At 43.8% G+C, this 20,646-nt stretch overlaps 1 protein-coding gene across 1 annotated transcript; it reads left to right on the forward strand.

Moving 5' to 3' along the window:
* Positions 1–1,576: 1,576 nt before the first annotated feature.
* LOC125542262 (beta-glucuronosyltransferase GlcAT14A-like) lies at positions 1,577–5,646 on the forward strand. Its single transcript, XM_048705222.1, has 4 exons — positions 1,577–2,433; positions 4,246–4,321; positions 4,391–4,506; positions 4,598–5,646. Exons 1-4 carry the CDS (start codon positions 1,932–1,934, stop codon positions 5,110–5,112), a joined length of 1,209 nt encoding a protein of 402 aa, XP_048561179.1. The 5' UTR covers positions 1,577–1,931; the 3' UTR covers positions 5,113–5,646.
* Positions 5,647–20,646: the final 15,000 nt, after the last annotated feature.

The following is a 20,646-nucleotide window of genomic DNA, read 5'->3' on the forward strand; positions in this document are numbered from 1 at the left end:
CTTAAAAATGTTTGTATTTAGAACTAAAACAAATTTACATACAATCATTTTTAGAATAAATATTTCTGAACGGAGGGAGTACCTTTGTTTTAAAATAAGTGTCTTAATTTTAGCATACCTACTCTGGCACAAGATAACATAAAAAATAAAAACCGAAGATAGCAAGTGTCAACTGCCAACACACTCAGAACTCTGTGCGATAGAGCGACTAGTGGCAAATCAGATTTCTAAAGCGAGGGCTAGTCAACGTAGATCCCCCTTCCCACCTCAAACTGTTTGTTTAACAGCAAGAAGAAAAATCACAAAATGAGGTCTAAATACACAGATCCATTAGAAAAAGTTCATCAAATGTATAAATCACCCTAAAAAAATAAAAATAACATCGAGGTCCCTGTACCACTGGATGATCAACAAAACGAGCCTTCTATGAGCCCCTTTCACTGTTCCCATGCTGGAGCCGTCCTGACTTTGTCGATGACAGATGAGAAGCCTTATCGCACGCATCCCAAAGAAACCTTTGAATTGATCTCTAAAGCGTCTGACACCAACCGGTTCTCATTCTCGCGCACGTGCAAAGAGAAACCCTAACCTCGGCGCCCCATGAAGGTAGGGGAAATCTACGCCGGGGCTCCGTCGGCTCCGCTTTGATGGACGAATTCGAGAAGGATCAAAGATCGAAAGGCCAACTTGACGATGAAATGCCGCCATCCGATTGAGCGAGGACTTTGCCCTAGCCGGCTTTGCGCGAGGGGAGGAAAAGGATCCAGCGGAGCTTTGAGCGTGACGGGTTCATCCAAGATGGGAGGGATGGTTGGCAGGGGTCGTTTCAGCTAACTTGATGTCACGCAGCTGCTCGCAGCAAAGCGATAGAGACTCGATTTGAAAAGAGGGGGGAAAGGAGGTAGAGTTTCGGTCGAAAGGGAGAAAGAGATCGCCTGCACTAGTAGTAGGAGTAGTATATACTTTAGCGGCCACATTAGGCCGAGGAACAAGGCAAAGTCGTCTTAGTTACACTAATTAAGCAAAGACGTACGTACGTACTTACGTCAAATGCACGCGCGTGCGGGACAAACGCTTGCGGTTAAAGTTTTGCATCCCCTCCCATCCGACGCAAAAAACTAGATTTAAAATTTGCACTCCTCGCTGACTTGCACCCGGGCCCATGACTATAACACCCCCCGAAGCTCTCACTGACATGGCGGGCCACGGTCCATGGATACCATCCCGCTACTCGCCACCACCTACCCACCCCCACCCGATGGATTCTCGATTCTTTACCGCGCGGTGGCGGCACCCCCGACCTGGCCCACGCGCCAGCGTCGTCGGCCCGAAGCAAGCGCCGTTCGCTCGCCCCATCCGACAACTCCCCGCTCCCTCTGCCCGGCGGGGCCCGCCCGCCCCGTCCCCATCGCCACGCGACCCAGTTCGAACCCCACCCAGCTGCCCCTGCCCGGCTGATGAGCGGGCCCTGACGCTTAGGGCCGGCATGTCATGGAGCTATAGCAGTGCCGTCGACGTGTCCCCCTCGCGTTGGCGCCGGTACATAGCGACAGGCGCCTCACGCTCTCTCTCCCCTCCTTCCCACCTCCGTACGCGAGGCCTGGCAGGCGCAGAGAGAGAGAGAGAGAGAGAGAGAAACGTACGCGAGAGGGAGAGGAGATCGAGCTGCTGCTGCGCCCACCCGATCTCGCCCGCCATTCCCACCCCCCGATGCGATCTCGCCGCCAAACCCTAGCAGCGATCCCGCGCGCCACCAGCAGCACCGCCGCCACCCCGCCGCGGCCGCGGCCGTCGCCGGAGTCCTCCTAGCCCCGGGCGTTGACGCCGACACCTGCCCGCTCCCGCGCGCGGCCGACTAGCTGCAGCTCGGCGCTGCTCCTGCTGCTTCGTAGAGCAACTCCTCCCTGCTCGGCTCGGAGGCGGGGCCGGCGATGGGGGCAGCGGACAAGTGGCTGCTGCCGCTGGTGTCCGTCTCCTTCGTCTCGCTCATGCTCTTCCTCTCCGCGCTCTCGGGCTACTCGGCCTCCTCCGCGCTCTTCGCGCGCCTCCCGCCGCCCTCCTACGTGCGCCGCGGGGCCGCCGCGCCCCCCTCCTTCGCGTACCTCCTCTCGGGCGGCCGCGGGGACGGCCGCAGGCTGCTGCGCCTGCTCCTCGCCGTCTACCACCCCCGGAACCAGTACCTGCTCCACCTCTCCGCGGACGCGCCCGAGTCGGAGCGCCTCGAGCTCGCCGCGGCCGTCGCGCGGGCCGCCCCCGCAATCACAGCCTTCGGGAACGTCGACGTCGTCGGCCGCCCCGCCGCGGGCACCCCCATGGGCTCCTCCGGCCTCGCCGCCACGCTCCGCGCCGCCGCCGCCCTGCTCCGGCTCGACGCCGAGTGGGACTGGTTCGTCACGCTCAGCGCCGCCGATTACCCCCTCCTCACCCAGGACGGTAAGATTCCAAATGTCCGTCCTCCCCCAATCTAGCACAATCAGTTTGGGAAGTTTCCTGCGCTCTCCGGATCTAGCAGCACAAATCTGGTTGGTGCCTTGCTTTGGGGATTCGGGAGGCGTTTCTTTCTTCAATTGTCGAGCTGCAGAGGGACATTTTCGGCAGTTCGGTTGAGCTGTTGCTGTAGCCCCCGGAATTAAATCTGTCTTGTGATGCTGCTTTGTTTTAAGTGCTGTTTAATGCTTGCTGTCCCATTATACTTTGTAGACTAATAGGAGTATTGCTGCTGCTGTTAGGTTTGGCTGACTTGTAACAACGGAGTACTTGTTTACAATGTTTTTAGGCACTGGTACGAAAGCTGCCCTTGACAGGAACGTAGTATACCACAACATATATTACTACTAAATATAGTTTGGCATCTTGTTTTCGTCAATTGCTGTGTTCCTGCTTCCTCTTGTCAAGCCCAAACCCACTGAATTACCTATCTCCGTTCTTCTCTTCATATCGAAGCTCATCAAACTTGTTAGCTCTACGCAACACTCTATACTCTAGCTGTAGCTTTGTTTCGGGCATGTAGCAATCACCCGTTTTATACGGAGCATATGACCAAATGCTAATTGACAACATCTAGCTGCATTCATGTTTCATTTATGCTGATTGTCTAGGGGAAGTTGTCTCTAACAAATAAGGGGGTCTTTGGTGAAATTGTATAAATAAGCAGGAATTACAAAAATTGGAGGAAAAAAATATCAGCATTCAGTTGAGAAATGAATCTTGTGTGTTTCCTAATCCCAAAATCCATGAGTTGTGCATGAGGAAACCTTAAATTTTAAGCAAACATGACTGATGGATCGGACAAAAGACACAACAACTTAATTGACTCTTGACTCCTGAGAGTCCCTTCTTGTGTTCCTTCCTTCCTAAGTGGCCACGAGCCCACATCTTCATCTCCAGATTTCCCGCTCTGAAATTCCAAAGTCATTGCGGAAATGCAACAGTCACTAAAAAGTTGAAACTCAACTCATAGATTTCACTACATACTTGGAAGTTATGTGGTCATGTTGCTCTCTCACTCTTATACTTGTTCCCTAGCTTAATTGACTTCTGAGAGTCTCCTTCTCGTGTTCCTTCCTCCCAAAGTGGTCGAATGCCCACGTCTTCGTCTCCAGATTTCCTGCTCTGAAATTCCAAAGTCATTGTGGAAATGCGACAGTCGCTTAAAAGTGAAAATCAGCTCTCATAGATTTCACTACATACTTAGAAGTTATGTGCTGCTGTTGCTCTCTCACTCATATACTTGTTCCCTAGCTTGTCCATAATTTTTCTAGGGTTAGCTTGCTTTAACATAATAATAATCTGGTACTTAGAAGTTATGTGCTGCTGTTGCTCTGACACATAGTACAGTATGTAGACTACGGTCATCCTTGCCTGGACCTCATCATATATTTTGTCTTTCCATATATGATAAATCTCATGTATCATTTCCTGCTGAAAATATGTGTAGCATGCTAGCCCCAACATGCATATGCAATTTTCCGACACTTTGCTCCACTTGTCATATTCTCTCGTTCCTAGATCCTCATGAACCCACACTATTGATCTCTGTTTGGTTTCATTTGTGTTGCTAAGATGGTTTCAAGAAAAAAACTTACTTATCGTTAGTCTGGAGTTATTTAAGCTTGATGTATACATTTCAGCTTTGCGCATGTGTGAATATGTTTCAACTGATGAAGCTTTATGGTAATTAGTGAAGCTTGGGGGTTTCTTGACTTGTCTGGTATTTATGGTCTTTTATGTTTTCGCTTGCTGCAGACCTGGTTCATGTCTTCTCGTCTGTGCCAAGGCACCTCAACTTCATCGATCACACTAGTGATATTGGATGGAAAGAGTATGTACTATCTGAACTTACTAAGAATTTAGCTGCACTGGTATTAGTTTCACCAATATATTGTTGCAGGTCTCAGAGAGTGCAACCAGTCATAGTAGATGCTGGGATATACCTGGCTGGCAGGAATCAGTTCTTCCAATCCACAGAGAAACGGGCAACCCCAGATGGTTTCAAATTCTTCACAGGTATTATTATTATTATACCTCTGCTTCCACTTCCCTGGCCTTCCTTTCGAGCAATTATTTTACATCCTTATGTGTACTCCATCTGTGATAGGTTCTCCTTGGGTCATTCTGAATCGGAGGTTTATAGAGTACTGCATTTTCGGATGGGAGAACCTCCCTCGGACCCTTCTCATGTACTTCACGAACGTGATGTTGCCTCTGGAAGGTTATTTCCACTCAGTCGCATGCAACTCGGACTTCCGTAACTTCACAGTGAACAATGACTTGCGGTACGTGGCATGGGACGACCCACCTCAGATGGAACCCCGGTTTCTAAACATTACACATTATGAGGAGATTGTGGAGAGCGGAGTGCCCTTTGCTAGGAAGTTCCGAGAGAAAGAGCATCTGTTGGACAGGATTGATGAGAAAATACTCCAGCGATGGCGTCACAGACCTGTTCCCGGAGCGTGGTGCACAGGCAGGAAGAGGTGGTTCAGCGATCCATGCTCCCAGTGGAGCAACGTCAACATCGTAAGACCCGGCCCCCAAGCCGAGAAGTTCCGCAGATACATGGACCGGATCCTGGAAGAATCGAAGTCAAGCAACAGCTCATGCGCGCAATAGCAGCACTGAACCGCGAGGCTGCATGCACTTTCCGGCAGTCGAGCGCGTCTCATTTTGCACAGATCGAGTGGCTCTCCACGTGTTCAGAACTCCGGCATTTCCGCCTCCCGTGGGAGCATTTTTGCTGCAGCTGGGTTGTGCGCACAGGGCCAAGGTGAGGGGCGTGCCTATTCTTTCAAGATTTTTTGGTGACTGATGGCTTCAAGTGCTCACTGCTCCCAGCATTGTTGGAGGCCAGGGAGCTTTCGGTGGGGGATTTTACCTGAGCTTGTAGGGAGTGTAATTAGTAGCGATCAGTCGAACGACCTTGTGAGGATGTTTATAGAACCTTTGGTGGAATTCTTGGTGCTCCCATACGGAATTGAATCGAGAGGCAGGCAAAAAAACATGAAGGGTGGGGAATTTTGTTGGCCTTGTGGTTGTGGATTGGTAGCTGTTGTGGTTTACAGAATGCTCACAGACTCTTTTTACTCCTCTCGAACTGCAGAGGAAGTTCCAAATTTCCCATGCATGATCGATCAACCACATTTGACATTTGGTTTCTCTTTTCCAATCTAATACTGTATGTGTATACATCTAACAAGTACTTCCTCTGTCCCTCCAAAAAAAAACAAGTACTTCCTCTGTTCCTAAATATAAGCCCTTTTAGAGATTCTATTACGCACTACATATAGAGCAAAATGAGTGAACCTATACTTTAAAATATGTCTATATATATCTGTATGTAGTTCGTATTGAAAGGGTAGGGCATTTTGAAGACCGAGTTCTAGCCCTTTATTTGGAAAAATTCAAATTTCAATAATTTCAGTTTCAAAAAAATCTGAAAAAATACACATGCATGCAAGGATGTAAAGTGTATGTGTGAAAAAATTCAGGATAAAATACCTTGAATTGCGAGCTGCATAAAAAGAAAAAAGTAATGGACTTTGAGGATGAACAGTACATATGCTAAAAAGCCCTAGATTTGTCTTTTTTGTGTAGCTCAAATTTTAATGTATTTCGACCCGAAAATTTCCACACATGTACATCATGTATCTAAGTATATGTGTATTTATTTTCAGAATTTTTTAAAACTGAAAAGTTTGAATTTTGAAATTTTCAAATAAATATCTTCATGGAGCTCGGTTTTCGTTTGACATTTTTGGTATGAATTCTCTAATAAGTCTTATATTTAGAAATGGAGGAAGTAGCAAACTTTAGGACAATTATTACTATGATGTGTACAGTTTTAGAAAGATTGGTTGCTCTGCCTCGTTGGCTCTGTTTAGAATCTGTTTTGGTTTGATGGGGGTGACAGCCGGATTTGGTAAATCTGGCCTCTTAAACACCCGCAGACACGATCGGGCTTGTCCGCGGACAATGACCGGTCACGCCTCAAATTAGCAACTCTGCATCCGTCTCTCTCATATTTTATTCCCTAGATCCATACAAAGCATGCAAAGAAATCCTACGTACTATCCTAGCTAGGCTTCGTCGTCGGAGATATCTGGTGCTGGGCCGGCTGGACGGACAGGTAGGAGGCCTCCGACTCATCCTCCTCCTGCTCGACCTCATCCATGTAGGTGAGCATCTCCACCTGCGCCTCCATCTCCTGTCAGCGACAGCGGAGGAAATCGAAATGGCCTGCTGCTCCGCCTGTAGATCCTCCTCACCCTTCTCCTCCTCAACCTCCTCCTCCTCGTCCTCCTCCTTCTTTGGATCCACTGCATCCGGAGGTAGCCCCGCAGAGATCCGGGCTTCGTGCCTAGCCCGGATCTGCTCAAGGAGCTCGAGTCGGCGCTCTGGTGTCAGAAAAGGCTTGCTCCTCACCCAACGGCGTGGGGGGTGGCTACTAGGCGGACGGGTGGATTGGAAAGCAACGGCGGGGACGAACGGGAGGAGGAGGAAAATATGTATAGATGATAAGCTTTCGGTGCCGCAGGTCGACTTAAATAGCCGGGAAAAATTTCAAAATGTAGTGCGCATAGAAAATTTCAAAAGTCAAACTCCCCCTACTTTGACTGCATTTATAGAGGACAAATATGTACAACTATAATATTAAGTAAATATCATTAGTTACATCATTAATCATATATTTATATTATATTTATTTGGTATTGTTTCTATTGATACTTTTCTCACTAAACTTGGTCAAAGTAAACAATGTTTGACTTCTATGAAATTTTATGCGCACTACATTTAGGAATAGAGGGAGTAAATGTTTTTTTTTCTTAATATGAGGCATAATTTTTTGTATGTACGTTAAACATATTTCAAGTAGATGATAAATATTTTTTCAAACGCATGTTGAAGGTTTTTTGAATGGTAGGAAATACTTTTCAAAAATCTCTGAGCATTTTTATATTTTCTAAAAAAATTATGAACATATTTTTGAAATGCGTGAACATTTCTTAAAATGTCACGAATATTTTGAATAGTATGACACATTTTATAATTACGCAAAATTTTATTGTTTTTTTAAATGGCACAAGCATACTTTTAAAATACATGAACACTTTAATGGTAGATAACATTTGTTCGAATTTATGTGGACATTTTTTAACATTATATTAGCAATTTTTTAAAAATATCACAAACATAGTTTTGAAATGCCATGAACTTTTTTTGGAATTCTATCAACATTTGTTAAAAGTTGCGCTGACATATTTTTACACTGCATGAACATTTTCTAAATGCTAGATGACCATTTCTAAAATTAAGTAAAATATTTTTCTGTTTACAAAATGGAAATAAAAAAGAAAGAACTAACACATGAACAATATTGGGTCCGCTTACTAAAACCATCCTTGAGGCAACAATGCATCCCATCTCATGTCAAGCAGGACATAGTTGCTCCATAAAAGGGCACTTCTTTTCGGTAACCCATAATCCACTTTTTTTCTTCTGCATATATAGAGTTATTTCCGTATTTTGTCTTGATAACTTTACACCCTAGCTATCTCCCAGGTAACTGATTTCAATTCAGCTTCATTCAAATAAATTATTTGTTCAATACTCTCAATGTCTCACATATCACAATGATTTTTGTATCAATGTATGGACTTAAAAGATACTCCCTCCGTTCCACAATGTAGTGCACCCGCGCTTCTCGAGATTCAAGTTTGACCATAAATTTAACCAACGAGAACGACTGTGGCGGGACCAAAAATTATATCACTGAATTCATATCAAAAATACGAATTCAGTGGTATAAGTTTTGCTCCCGCCGCAGTCACTCTCGTCGGTTAAATTTATGGTCAAAGTTGAATCTCGGGAAGCACGAGCGCACTACATTGTGGAACGGAGGGAGTACTAAATAATGTAAATCTAACTGGTACCGAATTGGAAAACTGATGCCTATGTGTGGCTTCGTGTTTGCAGGAGGAAGAGGGATAAATGGAAGCAACTTTTTGTAGCACCGAGAATTTTATATATTTTCAGTAATAAGAGAAGATCAAATCAGAAGAGTAAGGAATAAATGAAATTGTAACTATTATTTTGAATGCTTTGAAGACCTTATTTTTTGAAACAATCGTAATTGGTGAGAGGCTCATCTTGGGAGCTTAAGATGAAACTACAGGGAGAAGAAATTGTGCACATCACCAGTACTAATCCAAATGACCAAGACAGTCCATCCAATGGTTGGGTTGGTAGGGATTGACCTGCTCCCTAGTCATGTTCATTTTTAGTTCTCTCAAACGATCATACTAATGTATGTACCGCTTGTTTGGCACCTAGGGTTATTCGATCAATCTCCCGTCTTACACCTGTGTATGTTGTAGGGTGATGTACGCTGCATCTTAGCCATTTATCGCGTTAACTCGAGTTTTTGGGAGGCCTACAACGTATATGTGAATTAACAACACACCTATCATAATTTAAGGAAATTCATCACATATAGATAAAATAATAAGTGCTCCACCAACTTTAATATGCATGATTTTTTTTGATTATTTTCCTTCATATATAACACTATCTCTTCGGTCGTCATGAGAGTAGATAACATGAGGTTGTTTCGCTTTGTTATAACTTGTCAGCAGCACTAGCTTAGTTCACTAATTATGTGCCAATTACATAAACAACAGAGGATAACATGAGCGAAGCCAAAAAATGACAAATGAGAATATTGGCAGGGAATAGGAGGCGTCGGTAACCAAGGTGGAGCAATGACCTCTCTTGCGACGAGGCTGAAAAATAAACATGCGCCTTCTTGCCACGATGAGAGAGACCTCGAAATTGCATGGGTGGAAAGCTGAAAATGGTTGCCATTACCGAATTACCTCGTATGTTTCATTACACCATGCACACGAGAGAGCGGCTTGAGAAGGCTTTGGTGTAGCTTTTAGTTTCCTCACAATTAGTGACGCTACTGCTTGGGGAAATCAGGAGAAAAAAGTTTCATATACTTCTTAGAATTGGGTTAATAGCACAAATCGATGATAACTTCCAGGACTAAGATGCACAGAAATTATTATATAGCAGATAATTTTTAACTGCTACTGTAGCCAAATTTATTGCTACCCAACTACTCTAGCCAAGTTATTCTTATTCTTTTCCGTATTTTTCTGTAAATATAAAACATCGGTGAATATACACGCCACACATACTCTCCGACTCTTTCATTATTTTGTTCAGCCGTCGCCCGCTGTTGTCTTTGTCATCTGCGAGATTCCGTGGTTGGTGCGGTCGTGAAATCCCTTGATGGACGTGCAACCGCCTAACTCCTCACCGCAAGGTCAGATTCCAAACCCGCCGGACCGAAACCTTCTCGATTTCTTTAGCTGCATGGGGACCTTCCTCGCGCCTTGATGATTAATCAGGGCACTGTGTTGGGATCTTGTGGTGAACGAGAGCCGTCGAATGGTGGGTCAAGGCTAATTTCTTGTAGATACAAGAGTTTTGAAGGGTTTTGGTATAACTTTTAGTTTCATCACATTTGTGTCGCGACCAACCCAAGAAATTAAGCAAGCAACGTTCTTACAATTTGGTTAACAATGCAAATCAATAATAATCTCTATTGTCAAGATGCACACAAAAATCAACGTCCTAAGAAGAATCGAAGTCAGGCAACAGCTCATGCGTGCAATAGCAGCACTGAACTGCGAGGCTGCATGCACTTTCCGATAGTCGACCTCGACCGGCTCCTCTGCGTGCACCAACTTGCTGCCACTACATCTACAATAGCAGAAGGTACGATTTCCCCCCTGTGTTCATGATTTTTTTTTCATTAGGTGAATTTGCTGTCTTTGTGTGTTTCAAAGTCGATTTGATGGGCGATTACAAAGTAGAAATAGATGTTCAATCTTACTTGACAATTGTAGACGACAAAAGAGTGTACACAAGGGGCAAAACATGGGACTTCATGGTCGGTCGGGACTTGTCTATGGCACGGATAAAGGAAGTTGTGGAGGAGAAGTTCAAGTGATCTGCTGATGTTATCTTATTTCGAACCACTATGTATCATTGTTGAAATGTTGCTATATTGATGGTCAATGATACAAATTGAGATTATGCTGAATTGATGATGTTTTCATGTCAAATGCTGCTGAAATACTGCCAAAATGCAGCTGAAATGTTGTTATATTGATGCTCAACGATGTGAACTTAGATTATGGTGAATTTGTGATGTTTTTATGTCAAAATGCTGCTGGAATTTGTTAAAATGCTGTTGAAATGTTGCTTATTGTTGTTGGATGATGCAAAGTAAGATTTTGTTGAGTTGGTGATGTTCTCATGTCAATTGGCTGTTGAAATGTTGCACTATAGCTGCTTTTTTGTTGCGGAAATGTATGCTTGGGCTGTGAAGAGGTAAGGGTATACAAGTCTTTTTTGGATGGTGTTAGTCTCAGTTAGGCACTAGTGGTATATTGGCTAGAGAAAACTGAAAGTAATGCTATATCGGCAAGTTGGTTTTTCATAGTGGTATTTTGGCAAGTTCGGCTTCTCATAGTGGCATTCTTGCTATTGTCTTCTCAGTTTTTATCGTCAAAGTAGCACTTCCGTTAATTGTCAAACATTTGCCGTTAGTCAAACCGTTGGCAACACATCAGCTTTTTCCTATTCCAAAATTACCCTCCTCCCAACCCTATCATATCCATCCTCCCGCATCAGTTCGTCTCCAGCCTCCCTGATAACCCACAAGTATAGGGGATCGCAACAGTCTTCGAGGGTAGAGTATTCAACCCAAATTTATTGATTCGACACAAGTGGAGCCAAAGAATATTCTCAAGTATTAGCAACTGAGTTGTCAATTCAACCACACCTAGAAACTTAATATCTGCAGCAAGGTACTTAGTAGCAAAGCAATATGATAGTAGTGGTAATGGTAGCAAAAGGTAGCGATAGCAAAATTAATGTTTTTGGTATTTTGTAGTGATTGTAACAATAGCAACGGAAAAGTAAATAAGCGAAGAACAATATATGGAAATCTCATTGGCAATGGATCGGTGATAGAGAATTATGCCGGATGTGGTTCATCATGTAACAACTATAACCTAGGGTGACACAGAACTAGCTCCAATTCATCAATGTAATGTAGGCATGTATTCCGAATATAGTCATATGTGCTTATGGAAAAGAACTTGCATGACATCTTTTGTCCTACCTTCCCGTGGCAGCAGGGTCCTAGCGGAAACTAAGGGATATTAAGGCCTCCTTTTAATAGAGTACCGGACCAAAGCATTAACACACAGTGAATACATGAACTCCTCAAACTACGGTCATCATCGGAAGTGGTCCCGATTATTGTCACTTTGGGGTTGCCGGATCATAACACATAGTAGGTGACTATAGACTTGCAACATAGGATCAAGAACTCTCATATATTGATGAAAGCATAATAGGTTTAGATATGGAATCATGGTACTCGGGCCCTAGTGACAAGCATTAAGCATAGCAAAGTCATAGCAACATCAATCTCAGAACACAGTGGATACTAGGGATCAAACCCTAACAAAGCTAACTCGATTACATGATAAATCTCATCCAACCCATCACCGTCCAGCAAGCCTACGATGGAATTACTCATGCACGGCGGTGAGCATCATGAAATTGGTGATGGAGGATGGTTGATGATGACGATGGTGACAGATTCCCCTCTCCGGAGCCCCGAACGGACTCTAGATCAGCCCTCCCGAGAGAGTTTAGGGATTGGCAGCAGCTCCGTATCGTAAAACGCGATGAATCTTTCTCCCTAATTTGTTTCTCCTCGAAAGTGAATATATAGAGTTGGGGTTGAGGTCGGAGGAGCTCTAGGGGACCCACGAGGTAGGGGCGCGCCCAGGGGGGCAGGCGCGCCCCCACCCTCGTGGCTAGGGTGTGGCCCCCCTGGTCTTGATTTTGCCAGTATTTTTTATTATTTCCAAAAATAGTCTCCGTGAAGTTTCAGGTCATTCCGAGAACTTTTGTTTTTGCACATAAATAACACCATGGCAATTCTGCCGAAAACAGCGCCAGTCCGGGTTAGTTCCATTCAAATCATGCAAGTTAGAGTTCAAAACAAGGGCAAACGTGTTTGGAAAAGTAGATACGACGGAGACGTATCAACTCCCCCAAGCTTAAACCTTTGCTTGTCCTCAAGCAATTCAGTTGACAAACTGAAAGTGATAAAGAAAAAAACTTTTACAAACCTCGGTTTGCTCTTGTTGTTGTAAATATGTAAAGCCAACATTCAAGCTTTCAGCAAAGATTATAAACTAACCATATTCACAATAACGCTTAGGTCTCATGTTTACTCATATCAATGGCATAATCAACTAGCGAGCAATAATAATAAATCTCGGATGACAACACTTTCTCAAAACAATCATAATATGATATAACAAGATGGTATCTCGCTAGCCCTTTCTGAGACCGCAAAACATAAATGCAGAGCACCTTTAAAGATCAAGGACATACTAGACATTGTAATTCATGGTAAAAGAGATCCAGTCAAGTCATACTCAATGTAAACTAATCAGTAATGAATGCAAATGACAGAGGTGCTCTCCAGCGGGTGCTTTTTAATAAGAGGAGGATGACTCGACATAAAAGTAAATAGATAGGCCCTTCGTAGAGGGAAGCAGGGATTTGCAGAGGTGCCAGAGCTCGGTTTTGAAATAGAGATGAATAATATTTTGAGTGGTATACTTTTATTGTCAACATAACAACCAAGAGATGGCGATATCTTCCATGCTACACACATTATAGGTGGTTCCCAAACAGAATGGTAAAATTTATACCCCCCTACCAACAAGCATCAATCCATGGCTTGCTCGAAACAACGAGTGCCTCCAACTAACAACAGTCCCAAGGGGAGTTTTGTTTGCAATTATTTTGATTTGATTTGCATAAAGCATGGGACTGGGCATCCCGGTGACCAGCCATTTTCTCGTGAGTGAGGAGCGGAGTCCACTCCTCTTGATAATAAGCCGCCTAATATGGAAGATACGGACAACCCTAGTTGATACATGAGCTATTCGAGCATACAAAACAGAATATTTATTTGAAGGTTTAGAGTTTGGCACATACAAATTTACTTAGAACGGCAGGTAGATACCGTATATATGTAGGTATAGTGGACTCATATGGCATAACTTTGGGGTTTATGGAATTGGATGCACAAGCAGCATTCCCGCTTAGTACAAGTGAAGGCTAGCAAAAGACTGGGAAGCGACCAACTAGAGAGCGACAATAGCCATGAACATGCATTAAAGTCAATGAACATTGAGTGCAAGCATGAGTAGGATATAATCCACCATGAACATAAATATCGTGAAGGCTATGTTGATTTTGTTTCAACTACATGCGTGAACATGTGCCAAGTCAAGTCACTTAATGTTGGAAATATGCCCTAGAGGCAATAATAAATTAGTTATTATTATATTTCCTTGTTCATGATAATCGTTTATTATCCATGCTATAATTGTATTGATAGGAAACTCAGATACATGTGTGGATACATAGACAACACCATGTCCCTAGTAAGCCTCTAGTTGACTAGCTCGTTGATCAATAGATGGTTACGGTTTCCTAACCATGGACATTAGATGTCGTTGATAACGGGATCACATCATTAGGAGAATGATGTAATGGACAAGACCTAATCCTAAGCCTAGCACAAAGATCGTATAGTTCGTATGCTAAAGCTTTTCTAATGTCAAGTATCATTTCCTTAGACCATGAGATTGTGCAACTCCCGGATACCGTAGGAGTGCTTTGGGTGTATCAAACGTCACAACGTAACTGGGTGACTATAAAGGTGCATTACAGGTATCTCCGAAAGTGTCTGTTGGGTTGGCACGAATCGAGACTCGGATTTGTCACTCCGTGTAAACGGAGAGGTATCTCTGGGCCCACTCGGTAGGACATCATCATATGCGCAATGTGACCAAAGAGTTGATCACGGGATGATATGTTACGGAACGAGTAAAGAGACTTGCCGGTAACGAGATTGAACAAGGTATAAGGATACCGACGATCGAATCTCGGGCAAGTAACATGCCACTAGACAAAGGGAATTGTATACGGGATTGATTAAGTCCTTGACATCGTGGTTCATCCGATGAGATCATCGTGGAACATGTGGGAGCCATCATGGGTATCCAGATCCCTCTGTTGGTTATTGACAGGAGAACGTCTCGGTCATGTCTGCATGTCTCCCGAACCCGTAGGGTCTACACACTTAAGGTTCGGTGACGCTAGGGTTATGAAGATATGTGTATGCAGTAACCCGAATATTGTTCGGAGTCCCGGATGAGATCCCGGATGTCACGAGGAGTTCCGGAATGGTCCGGAGGTAAAGATTTATATATAGGAAGTCCTGTTTTGGCCATCGGGACAAGTTTCGGGGTCACCGGTATTGTACCGGGACCACCGGAAGGGTCCCGGGGGCCCACCGGGTGGGGCCACCTATCCCGGAGGGTCCCATGGGCTGAAGTGGGAAGGGATCCAGCCCAAAGTGGGCTGGGGCGCCACTTCCCTTATGGCCCATGCGCCTAGGGTGAAGGGGAAACCCTAAGGAAGAGTCCCAAGGAGGGAAGGCACCTCCTAGGTGCCTTTGGGGGGGAGGACTCCTCCCCTGGCCGCCGCCCCCTTGGAGATTGGATCTCCTAGGGGCTGGCGCACCCCCCCCTTGGGATTCCTATATATAGTGGGGTAGGAGGGCCTCTCAAATACACTTTTTGCCTTTGGTGCAGCCCCTCCCTCTCTCCCCGTTACGTCTCTCTCTCGTAGTATAGGCGAAGCCCTGCTACTGTGACGCCCTGCATCCACCACCACGCCGTCGTGTTGCTGGATCTTCATCAACCTCTCCCTCTCCCCTTGCTGGATCAAGGCATGGGAGACGTCTCCGGGCTGTACGTGTGTTGAACGCGGAGGTGCCGTGCGTTCGGCACTTGATCATCGGTGATTTGAATCACGACGAGTACGACTCCATCAACCCCGTTCACTTGAACGCTTCCGCTTAGCGATCTACAAGGGTATGTATATGCACTCTCCTTCCCCTCGTTGCTGGTTTCTCCATAGATAGATCTTGGTGATACGTAGGAAAATTTTGAATTTCTGCTACGTTACCCAACAGTGGCATCATGAGCTAGGTCTATTGCGTAGATTCTATGCACGAGTAGAACACAAAGAAGTTGTGGGCGTTGATTTTGTTCAATATGCTTGCCGTTACTAGTCTTATCTTGATTCGGCGGCATCGTGGGATGAAGCGGCCCGGACCAACCTTACACGTACTCTTACGTGAGACAGGTTCCACCGACTGACATGCACTAGTTGCATAAGGTGGCTAGCGGGTGTCTGTCTCTCCTACTTTAGTCGGATCGGATTCAATGAAAAGGGTCCTTATGAAGGGTAAATAGAAATTGGCATATCACGTTGTGGTTTTGCGTAGGTAAGAAACGTTCTTGCTAGAAACCCATAGCAGCCACGTAAAACATGCAAACAACAATTAGAGGACGTCTAACTTGTTTTTGCAGGGTATGCTATGTGATGTGATATGGCCAAAAGGATGTGATGAATGATATATGTGATGTATGAGATTGATCATGTTCTTGTCAAAGGAATCACAACTTACATGTCGATGAGTATGCCGGTGACAAGAGGATCATGGAGCCCCAAGATGAAGATCAAAGGAGCTATATGATATTGGCCATATCATGTCACTATTTGATTGCATGTGATGTTTATCATGTTTATACATCTTATTTGCTTAGAACGACGGTAGTAAATAAGATGATCCCTCATTAAAATTTCAAGAAGTGTTCTCCCCTAACTGTGCACCGTTGCTACAGTTCGTCGCTTCGAAGCATCACGTGTTAATCGGGTGTGATAGATCCTTTCGTTCACATACAACAGGTGTAAGCAAGATTTACACATGCAAAAACACTTAGGGTTAACTTGACGAGCCTAAGCATGTGAAGACATGGCCTCGGAACACAGAGACCGAAAGGTCGAACACGAGTCGTATGGAAGATACGATCAACATGAAGATGTTCACCGACGTTGACTAGTCCGTCTCACGTGTTAATCGGACATGGCCTGGTCGACTCGGATCGTGTAGTACTTAGATGACTAGAGGGATGTCTAATCTAAGTGGGAGTTCATAAGATGAACTTAATTATTCTGAACATAGTCAAAAGGATTTTGCAAATTATGTCGTAGCTCGCGCTTTAGTTCTACTGTTTAGTTATGTTCCTAGAGAAAAAATTAGTTGAAAGTTGATAGTAGCAATTATGTGGACTAGGTCCGTAAACTGAGGATTGTCCTCATTGCTTCATAGAAGGCTTATGTCCTTAATGCACCGCTCAGTGTGCTGAACCTCGAACGTTGTCTGTGGATGTTGCGAACATCTGACATACACGTTTTGATAACTACGTGATAGTTCAGTTAAACGGTTTAGAGTTGAGGCACCAAAGACGTTTTTGAAACATCACAAAACATATGAGATGTTTTGAGGGCTGAAATTGGGATTTCAGGCTCGTGCCCACGTCAAGAGGTATAAGGCCTCCGACGATTTTCTTAGCCTGCAAACTAAGGGAGAAAAGCTCAATTGTTGAGCTTGTGCTCAGATTGTCTGATTACAACAATCGCTTGAATCAAGTGGGAGTTGATCTTCCAGATAAGATAGTGATGTTTCTCCGAAGTCATTACCACCAAGCTGCTAGAGCTTCGTGATGAACTATAATATATCAGGGACATATATGATGATCCTTGAGTTGTTCGTGATGTATGACTCCGCGAAAGTAGAAATCAAGAAGGAGCATCAATTGTTGATGGTTAGTGAAACCACTAGTTTCAAGAAGGGCAAGGGCAAGAAGGGATACTTCATGAAACGGCAATTCAGCTGCTGCTCTAGTGAAGAAACCCAAGGTTGAACCCAAACCCGAGACTAAGTGCTTCTGTAATAAAGGGAACAGCCACTGGAGCAGAATTACCCTAGATACTTGGTAGATGAGAAGGCTGGCAAGGTCGATAGAAGTATATTGGATATACATTGTGTTGATGTGTACTTTACTAGTACTCCTAGTAGCACCAGGGTATTAGATACCGGTTCGGTTGCTAAATGTTAGTAACTCGAAACAAAAGGCTACGAAATAAACGGAGACTAGCTAAAGGTGAGCTGACGATATGTGTTGGAAGTGTTTCCAATGTTGATATGATCAAGCATCGCACGCTCCCTTCTACCATCGAGATTGGTGTTTGTGTTGAGCATAGACATGATTGGATTATGTCTATCGCAATATGGTTATTCATTTAAGGAGAATAATGGTTACTCTGTTTATTTGAATAATACCTTCAATGGTCTTACACCTAAAATGAATGGTTTATTGAATCTCGATCGTAGTGATACACATGTTCATGCCAAAAGATAGTAATGATAGTACCACCTACTTGTGGCACTGCCACGTAAGTCATATCGGTATAAAACGCATGAAGAAGCTCCATGTTGATGGATCTTTGGACTCACTCATTTTTGAAAAGTTTGAGACATGCGAACCATGTCTATTGATGTGTATGCATGAAGAAACTCCATGCAAATGGACCGTTTGGACTCACTTGATTTTGAATCACTTGAGGCATGCAAATCATACCACATGGGCGAGATGACTGAAAGCCTCGGTTTCAGTAAAATGGAACTAGAAAGCAAATTGTTGGAAGTAATACATTTTGATGTGTGCAGTCCAATGAGTGCTGAGGCATGTAGTGGATATCGTTATGTTCTTTCTTCACAGATGATTTGAGTAGATGTTGAGTACATTTACTTGATGAATCACGAGTCTGAATTATTGAAAGGTTCAAGTAATTTCAGTGTGAAGTTGAAAGATCGTCGTGACAAGAGGATAAAAGATCTATGATATGATCATAGAGATGAATATCTGAATTACGAGTTTGGCACAAAATTAAGACATTGTGGAAATCGTTTCACAACTAATACAGCCTGGAACACCATAGTGTGATGGTGTGTCCGAACATCATAACTGCACCCTATTGGATATGATGCATACCATGATGTCTCTTATCGAATTACCACAATAGTTTATGGGTTAAGCATTAGAGACAACCACATTCACTTTAAATAGGGCACCACGTAATTCCGATGAGATGACACCGTATGAACTATGGTTTAGAGAAACCTAAGCTGTCATTTCTTAAAAGTTTGGGGCTGCGACGCTTATGTGAAAAAGGTTTCAGGCTGATAAGCTCGAACCCAAAGCGGATAAATGCATCTTCATAGGACACCCAAAAACAGTTGGGTATACCTCCTATCTCAGATCCGAAAGCAATAAGGGATTGTTTCTAGAATCGGGTCCTTTCTCGAGGAAAAGTTTCTCTCGAAAGTATTGAGTGGGAGGATGGTGGAGACTTGATGAGGTTATTGAACCGTCACTTCAACCAGTGTATAGCAGGGCACAAAGAGTTGTTCCTGTGGCACCTACACCAATTGAAGTGGAAGCTTATGATAGTGATCATGAAACTTCAGATCAAGTCACTAACAAACCTCGTGGGATGACAAGGATGCGTACTACATCAGAGTGGTACGTAATCCTGTCTTGGAAGTCATGTTGCTAGACAACAATGAACCTATGAGCTATGGAGAAGCGATGGTGGGCCTGGATTCCGATAAATGGCTCGAGGCCATAAAATCCGAGAGAGGATCCATGTATGAAAACAAAGTGTAGACTTTGGAAGAACTACTTGATGGTAGTAAGGCTGTTGAGTGAAGATGGATTTTAAAAGGAAGACGGACAATGATGGTAAATGTCACCATTAAGAAAGCTCGACTTGTCGTTAAGAAGTTTTCCGACAAGTTCAAGGAGTTGACTACGGTGAGACTTTCTCACTCATAGCGATGCTAAGAGTCTGTTGGAATTATATTAGCAATTACTTCATTATTTATGAAATCTTGCAGATAGGATGTCAAAACATAGTTTCCTCGACGATTTTCTTGAGGAAAGGTTGTATGTGATACAACCGGAAGGTTTTGTCAATCCTAAAAAGATGCTAATAAGGATGCAAAGCTCCAGCAATCCTTCTGAGGACTGGAGTGAGCATCTCGGAGTTGGAATGTACACTTTGATGAGATGATCAAAGATTTTGGGTTTATACAAAGTTTATGAGAAACTTGTATTTCCAAAGAGGTGAGTGGGAGCACTATAGAATTTCTGATGAGTATATGTTGTTGACACATTGTTGATCAGAAATGACGTAGAATTTCTGGAAAGCATATAGGGTTATTTGGAAAGTGTTTTCAATGGAAAGCCTGGATTAAGCTACTTGAACATTGAGCATCAAGATCTATAAGGATAGATCAAAACGCTTAAAAGTACTTTCAAATGAGCACATACCTTGACATGATCTTGAAGGTGTTCAAGATGGATCAGTCAAAGAAGGAGTTCTTGCCTGAGTTGTAAGGTATGAAGTTAAGACTTAAAGCTCGACCACGGCAGAATAGAGAGAAAGGATGGAGGTCGTCCCCTATGCTTAAGACATAGGCTCTACAGTATGCTATGCTGTGTACCGCACCTGAAGTGTGCCTTGCCGTGAGTCAGTCAAGGGGTACAAGAGTGATCCAAGAATGGATCACAGGACAGTGGTCAAAGTTATCCTTAGTAACTAGTGGACTAAGGAATTTTCTCGATTATGGAGGTGGTAAAAGAGTTCGTCGTAAAGGGTTACGTCGATGCAAGCTTAACACCTATCCGGATAGCTCTGAGTAGAGATACCGGATACATATAATGGAGCAACAATTTAGAATAGCTCCAAGTAGAACAGTTATTTGGAATAGCTCCAAATAGAACGTGGTAGCTACATCTAGGAGATGACATAGAGATTTGTAAAGCACACACGGATCTGAAAGGTTCAGACCCGTTGACTAAAACCTCTCTTACAAGCAACATGATCAAACCTAGAACTCATTGAGTGTTAATCACATAGTGATGTGAACTAGACTACTGACTCTAGTAAACTCTTGGGTGTTAATCACATGGCGATGTGACCTGTGAATGTTAATCACATGGCGATGTGAACTAGATTATTGACTCTAGTGCAAGTGGGAGACTGTTGGAAATATGC

This window comes from Triticum urartu, chromosome 3, assembly GCF_003073215.2.
Source record: "Triticum urartu cultivar G1812 chromosome 3, Tu2.1, whole genome shotgun sequence".
Classification (NCBI taxonomy): domain Eukaryota; kingdom Viridiplantae; phylum Streptophyta; class Magnoliopsida; order Poales; family Poaceae; genus Triticum; species Triticum urartu.